The 8405-nt window shown below is 32.1% G+C and overlaps 1 protein-coding gene across 1 annotated transcript in view; it reads right to left on the bottom strand.

The window, feature by feature from the left end:
• Positions 1 to 5514: 5514 nt before the first annotated feature.
• Positions 5515 to 8405, bottom strand: part of LOC134707893 (uncharacterized) — a 49825-nt gene continuing 46934 nt past the window's right edge. Inside the window, exon 6 of the mRNA XM_063568030.1 lies at positions 5515 to 5754. Within this exon, the coding sequence (XP_063424100.1) occupies positions 5573 to 5754 (182 nt within the window). The 3' untranslated portion in view covers positions 5515 to 5572. The remainder of the gene's footprint in view (positions 5755 to 8405) is intronic.

Here is an 8405-nt window from a genome sequence, read left to right as displayed (position 1 = left end):
ACCTGTTTAAGCTTTAATACATGAACTAAGGATATGTTTTACGTGCGGAAACCATCCTTCAATACGAATACAGAAACCCCTTTTGAAGAAAATACTCAATGAAAACTGTATACTAGGGCAAGGTTTGGTTCAAAATACTTAAATGTATGCTTATCAGTGGCGGATCAAGAGGGGGGGGGGGGTCTGGGGGTTGGAACCCCCTTTTTTGGCCGATCAATGCATTTGAATGGGGACATATAGTTGAAACACCCCCTTTATCCTGGGTTGGGACCCCCCTTTTTTTTAATGGCTGGATCCACCCCTGCTTATCTAGCCTATCTTTTTCATCAGAAATTGCCAGTCATACAAAATTCAAAAAGATCATCTTTGTTGTGCCAGATCAGGGACGTCTATATAAGTCCTTGGCCAGATTCAGTACAAAATATCTAAAAAGGCTATAGCTTTGCGTATGGAATAGCGATCTATGTTTCTAATTTCTAGTCTTTGTAGATGAACATAAATTAAAAGGAAAAATGATTTCCAATTCTTAAATTCAACGATTACCGTTTTCATCCTAGACACAAACAAAGAATCAAACAATTTTTCTGTTTAGATGGAAAATTTAAACAAAATATATCGTGTTTTGGTGAATAATGCTGTTCATTTATTGTCAATTTAAAAAAGATTCATAGACAATATTGAATCTTTGCGTACGGATCCTTTTTTTCAATTCAAACCTTTGCATCAAGAGTTCACGCTAACTTAATTAAATATATCTCAATGATATCTATTCCAAGCATAATACTTTTATACCAAACTGCCAAGGATAATTAGTTTTATGGCCCTTTTAAACATGGGATCATTGAAACTAATAAGAGTAAAAGTTAAATGTTCAACGACTTAAAATGAAAACATAGTTTAAGATAAAAGTCACATTTATATTTATGTTTACATGTTCAGATGTTGTTTGGTTCTTAATTTACATACAACCCTTTGAAGCATTATCGTAGAAAGGTAAACGAAAAAAAGACCCCACCAAAACACCTAGAATATTTACTCAACACCCTAAATATTTACTCTACGGACTCAGACGGTTATACATACAAGGCTTACATAAGAGCAGATTAAAACGCAGAACTTTTAAAAATCCAATCGTCTGACTATCCGATATTCAATGCATGCTTGTGAAATTGCAAAATTTTCACAACATGATCTGTTTACTTGAGATTTCGAAATAAGATGAGAGGGTATACCATATGGATTTTACAAAGAGTGAAGAGAAACTATCAAATCTTTAAATTTTATCTTTCGCTATATAAAAACATAAATGATGTTCTTTTTTTTAAATAATTCAAAGTTTTTTGAAAATGTTGAATGCATCTATACCTTCGAATTTGATATGAGGAATTCTGAAATACGACTATGGGTTCTTTCATTTAGTCGTAAGTTGTACTTAAATGTTCTTTTTTTGTGAATTCTTTTTCATGAAATAAGTCGCTGCTCCATAGCTAAATACATACATCAATGAGGGCAGGTTGACAACTAATTTTCTTATTTTCATATTTACGACCTAGAATTATTTCAGCTTTCCAAATTTGAATATATTTAATTTTTATATCTTTTTATTTAGTCAATTCGATTATGCCATCACAAAATCAGCTTATCACCGAACGTGTACTTGTCATGATCAACTATAGACGGATCCACGTATGGAACAGGATCAGCATCCCCTTTCTGGGCACTTAAGATCAACCCCGGTTTTGTTAAAACTCATGTTGCACTGTGTTTATTTTTTTCAGTATAGACCTTTGTAGACTGTGGTTTGTAGTTTTCTTTCCTACTTACAATTTTTAATTTCACTATGTGCCTTTGTCCCTTTTTCATAAATCTACTTCCGATTATTAAGTATAAATATGCCAGAAATAGTTTTAAAAGACTAAACGAATTTAATCATTTCTTTCTTATGATTTAACCCAGTTGTTGCATTATCATCGTAAGCCTAAGTATAGGCTCTTTTAGAAAATATATCAATTTGAAGTTGTTGCCAAAAAAATATTTGATGATATTTCATGGTATTGTATAAAAAAAAATCCAATATATGACAAGTATCACTTCCGGATAACTTTTATTAGATGTCTCTTCCATGGTTTGAATAAAATAAAATAAAATGATGTTTTTGAAGTTGAAATTGCCTTTCTTTTATTGTAAGGCATACCATAGCTTGTCTAATCTATGATTAAATCTTTAGTTTGCTGTTAGCCTCTTTAATTCAAGGTGTTCGTGTGGAATTTTCATAATATGGAAGAAGCTTATTCAATTGCTGCTCTTACTCAGGTATGCATTGCTCAGAGCTAATGCTATTACTGACTGTTTTAACCCCTATAAAAAAAACACCTACAAAAAAAACAAAATTCACGTAAACATTATTTTCATCCGAACAATGAAGGAATACACGTTTATTCCATATTTACTTCATTTTTAGTCCCTTTTTGTAGTTCTGGTTCGTATACTATTGTGTGCGTTAGTTGTCAATGAAAGCAAGACCTTTGCGACATTATTTTCACATTTCAGTACATCTGTACTTTCCTGATAGACGCGTTTCTCGCTGTTCAACAAAAAATCACGTACATTTTAAACGACTAGTGCGAATAAGTACCCTGTCAGATGAACAATGTAATCTCTCTTTTAATCTTCCACTAATAACATATCTATTGTAATCTTAAAAGTTTGATCCACAGGTTCGTAAGTAATCTTGAACTTCATCCATGTTTGTTATTAAATCTTGAATATTATCCTTATTCATCAAATAACATAATATTACTGATATGGTTAATATTCGTGTTTGTATATCCTGGTCATCTGACAAGACAACTAATTCACACTAAAAAGTCACATATGTATGTAACTAATAAAACCTGTACATATCCGTTCGATAGTTTCTGGTTAACCCTTTTGGTCAGACTTAGTTTCTCGAACACATAACGAGAGTTTGAGCGGGACTCGCATGTCGGCAAATGAAACATTCTGCAGATGCTGTAGATGAGAAGAGAAAACCCTAAGTGATTATTTCTTTTTTGTTGTTGTTGGGTTACTGCTTCATTGACGTATACATCGCACCACCTTTAATTCATTATAAAATAATATATTGTCAAGTTTGGTAGCATAACATTTATGTTTCACTGTTTAAAATACTAATAATACGTCTTTATCATAATTTGGACTTGGACTTTTGTTTTTAGAAAAGTGTGATATACGTGAAGCTTTAAATATTAGTTATTGTAATACTTGAAATACTGTGACAAGACTGGTGTCAATGATAAAGCAGGAACTTCTTTACCTCCCAAGGTAACTGGTTCAATGATTATCAGTGGGGTCTGTGTTGTTTAGTCTGAAGTTTTTCTGTGGTAAACCATATTTGGTGAAAACATTATAGAGATTACAAGAAACAGCTAAAATACGTTAAAGAACAACAGAACAACATAACACATTAACCACAAATACCCTTCTCCCCCCGAAAAGAAAGAAATTAACAAACACACTGAAATACAAACTGAAGACCAGCAGAATACAAGTACGACTTGGTAAAGGTACCAGTTTTACGCTGCCTCCTCTTTACTTATCTTGACCCGGTATGTCGTAAAACTAAACCCCACAATATAAGAGCTGAACAACATTGCAGCTACCAACGAACAGGACCAAACCGAGTTAAAAAAATCTACAAAGATCCTTTTTACTTTGAAAATGTACTGCAAGCATACTAATGTATATTTTTATGGACGCCTCCGGGTGCGGGAATTTTCTTGCTACCCTGAAGACCTGTTGGTGACCTTCTACTGTTTGTTTTCTATGGTCGGGTTGTTGTCTCTTTGACACATTCCCCATACCCATTTTAAATTTTATATATTAAAAATTACAGAGAAGGATACAGCAAAATAACGCTTTATTAGTCAAAGAAAATTCGGTAAAATATGAATCATAACGCTTGATAAGTCTTACAATATGCATGACACATAATTTCACAATATGATATGCCGTTTGAGTAATACACTACAATTGTTGCAACTCATTGATTTGTACAAGAATAATGAACCGCAACGGACTTAATGTCTATTGTACAAATATATCAATTTCTAACATAAGTAATTTTGCTGTGATTTCAAAATGTTCAGTAATATAAATTTAACTAAATTTATTTTAAAATTAATTCAATGGTTGCTAGTAGTTCATCTTAATATTAAAAAGTGTTCGCTTCATTTATGATATGCATATAAATAAAAGCAACAGTAGTATACCGCTGTTTGAAAAGTAAATAAAAATCATAACACCACGCTCTGCGTTAAATCTTACTGAAAGACCTCCCACTTAGACAACAACACACCGGAAGAGTTACGAACGACTTAAATTGAAACGAAATAAAAAAAAAGTAAAGATCATGCGTTGGAACAGTACTTGCATTGCCAAAACATTTTTTTTTAAATAATGTAACAGCTATTGACTCATATTGCAGTACATTCAATCCTTTAAATTAGGTTTGTAAAAAAACTCATAAAGATACCACGTACACTGGTTCCGTGTCCTTTATCTGTTTGGCTCTGACTTAACATATCCATATATGTTGAAAAGGAAAAGACCAGCCTAGGATACCAATCTTATTGTATATATGCTAGATTTGCGTCGCTCATGTCCTTGTGTCTATTCAAATTTAAGACTGAACATAATTTGAAGCAAACGCACAACATCATATAGAAGTTACGTTCCAGAAGAAAATACGAGGGCTGTCCGTAAAGTTCGAGGACAAGCTACAGTCTGCCTAAAAATAGCGTTTCAGATAAATTCTTTTTGCATATTTGTAATCCTGTACTATATCCTAGTTCAGTTATATCAATATTTGTCCAATTTTAAATGCGAAATAATAACACTTACTTCATATAAATATCAGCAATAGGGACCCGGAGCATAGCGAAAATATCACATAACATGCAGACTGGTGTTTTAACATTTTTGTTATTTTTAGTTTATTTGATTTAGTGCTCCGGGTGAAAGTTTCTTATGATTTTTGAATTGATGAAAATACGATTATTCTAGCAGGTACTGAAATAAAATTGTGTACACTTAATCAGTAAATCATGAAATTTGTTACCTACTTGTTTTATTTATTTCGGACGGGTGAATAATATTTTATTGAGATTGTCCTCACAATTTACGGACAACCCTCGTATTTGCATTTTTACTTTTACCGAACTGTTTACAACTAAACAACAGACCAATAATTATACTCAACATCATATAGAAGTTACGTTCCAGACGAAAATAAGTTAACTTGTATTTTGACTTTAACGGAATGGTTTACAAATAACCAACACATAGACTAAAAAGAAGTTACACAAATGGAGAGAAATCAGAGACGTGGACAGTACAAGCGTCTGCTATTATATTCCGACATTTATATAAACATATATATAATATTCCTACACTAACACTAGGGGAACCAAAAAATGAATATCCTAAAATAATAACGAAAAACTCCTAAACTTTACAAAAATCTCAAGATTTTTACAGAGTTCTTAGTCTTTATCAAATTATCGGCACACTTTCACTTTTCGTCGTTTTGACACATCTTCGGCATAATTTTATACACTAAAGGTAATGGTGGAACATATTTTGTTTTTCTACGAGTTATTGCTTGCTTGGCATGACAGGTTGCTGACGAAACACTATTGTGTAAAGCTTGTTTTACTCTTGATCTTGTCTGATTACCATTCTCAGTGCAGAATCCTGAAATAAACATGAATCATTGAAACAAATAAACAGATCATGAACAAATAAGACTACATCAGGGTTAATGCATGGTCTTTCCATAAAATATTTTGTTTTCTCTATTTTTCTAACAGTACTAAAAGGCCAAAACTGCGTTACAGCAAAATGCATCGATTATGTAGGTAAACGTAATTTATATTTCGTTAGCTTGCTTGCTAGCTGAACCTTGAAGTCATAATTAGGTTAGGTATACTTTCCTCCTTTATGAGTAAACTAGCCCAACATGAAACCAATCTATCTGTTTGTAGGACTAGAGCAACACAAATTACTTTTACCTACACACTCTAGTCATTTTGCTGTAATAATATTTTCTTGTGAAAAGAACGTTATTACCAGACCCCCATTGCAGTTGGGTTTTTTTTTATTTTTTTTTTATTTTAATAAAACGGCAAATACATAATCTATGTTTCGATGTGTTACCGTGTACAGACAATACAACAACGGACTGCTTTCCTAATTCGTATAATTTGTTACCTGAACTTTTCAACAATTTATATTTTTGATTGACTCTTGAAAAAATAACACTTTAATTTGATGACGCAACAATTGCATATTTAATACCGGTAGTTGCAATCATAAAGAACAAGATAAAGGAAAACTTCCAAAACGTAAAACTGAAATAAAGCAGGTTACTACGGCTGCCTATACGGGAGCTAGATCTGTTTACCCTCCCTGAGCCCATGATACCTGTCCCAGATTTTGGTGGAATTCGTGTTGCCGAGTCTTTAATTTATATGTAGTGTTTGTGATTTATTGGGTTTTTTTCGGTTCTAGCGATGGCTTTGTCAGTTTATTTTCCACTTATGAGCTTGATTGTCCCTCTAGTATCTTTCGGCTTTCTGCTGCTTTAGTACACTATATTGGAACTGTGGTGGATATTGTCTCATTTGCAATCATAGTATATCTCCTTATTTTTATATAGAAAATCAACCAACTCGAACAACAAGCAGAACTAATTCAATGTAAATGAAGAGATAAGACCAATTTATTTATGGATGTTTGCTTGTAATGTTTTGGAATTTTTGTCAGATTTTCGAAATCCTCTGGTTGTATCCACTGCAATGCCTTAAAAAAATTTGACCACGGACCCCCATTTTTCTTTTTATAATTCTTTTACATATATAGTTATAAGCCATTTGTAAAAGTCTTATAACATTTTATTTATTTTTAAATAGTTTTTGAGAACTTCAACTGGTCAATGATAAATCTATGAAAAGTCAAGAGAGAACATTTTCCCGCCAAAATTCCAATGGCTAATATCTCGAAAACAAGCACATTGACCCCTATATTTTTTTGCTTTTTTGATTCCTCAATTAATTCCCTATCAATATATACTAGTGTTAAAGAAAGCAATTTATTTTGAAACTGAGCAGCAAACTTCCTTAAAAACGTATTCAACATAAATATATACAGAAGGTCGTTAAACATATAGGTAACTGTGACTTGAATCTAAACATATAGGTTACTGTGACTTGAATCTAAACATATAGATTTCTGTGACTTGAATCTAAACATATAGGTTTCTGTGACTTGAATCTAAACATAAAGGTTTCTGTGACTTGAATCTTAACATATAGGTTACTGTGACTTGAATCTTAACATATAGGTTACTGTGACTTGAATCTAAACATATAGATTTCTGTGACTTGAATCTACACATATAGGTTACTGTGACTTTCATCTAAATATATAGGATTCTGTGACTTGAATCTACACATATAGGTTACTGTGACTTGAATCTAAACATATAGGTTACTGTGACTTAAATCTAAACATATAGATTTCTGTGACTTGAATCTACACATATAGGTTACTGTGACTTGAATCTAAACATATAAGTTACTGTGACTTAAATCTAAACATATAGATTTCTGTGACTTGAATCTTAACATATAGGTTACTGGGACTTGAATCTAAACATATAGGTTTCTGTGACTTGAATCTAAACATATAGATTTCTGTGACTTGAATCTAAACATATAGGTTTCTGTGACTTGAATCTAAACATAAAGGTTACTGTGACTTGAATCTTAACATATAGGTTACTGTGACTTGAATCTTAACATATAGGTTACTGTGACTTGAATCTAAACATATAGATTTCTGTGACTTGAATCTACACATATAGGTTACTGTGACTTTCATCTAAATATATAGGATTCTGTGACTTGAATCTACACATATAGGTTACTGTGACTTGAATCTAAACATATAGGTTACTGTGACTTAAATCTAAACATATAGATTTCTGTGACTTTCATCTAAATATATAGGATTCTGTGACTTGAATCTAAACATATAGGTTACTGTGACTTGAATCTTAACATATAGGTTATTGTGACTTGAATCTAAACATATAGGTTACTGTGACTTGAATCTAAACATATAGGTTTCTGTGACTTGAATCTAAACACATAGGTTACTGTAACTTTCATCTAAACATATAGGATTCTGTGACTTTAATCTACACATATAGGTTACTGTGACTTGAACCTAACTGTTTCTGTTTTGTTTTGTCAAGTATTGTAGCCTAGCAGCATTTAGTAACACATAAAACCAAACTGATTACCAAATAAGGAAATATTTTCAACTGATAGAGAAGACGACAG

The sequence above is a fragment of the Mytilus trossulus genome, chromosome 2, assembly GCF_036588685.1.
Source record: "Mytilus trossulus isolate FHL-02 chromosome 2, PNRI_Mtr1.1.1.hap1, whole genome shotgun sequence".
Taxonomy (NCBI): Eukaryota; Metazoa; Mollusca; class Bivalvia; order Mytilida; family Mytilidae; genus Mytilus; species Mytilus trossulus.
The sequence above is the reverse complement of the archived record's forward strand: the minus strand, read 5'-3'. Positions and strand labels throughout refer to the sequence as shown.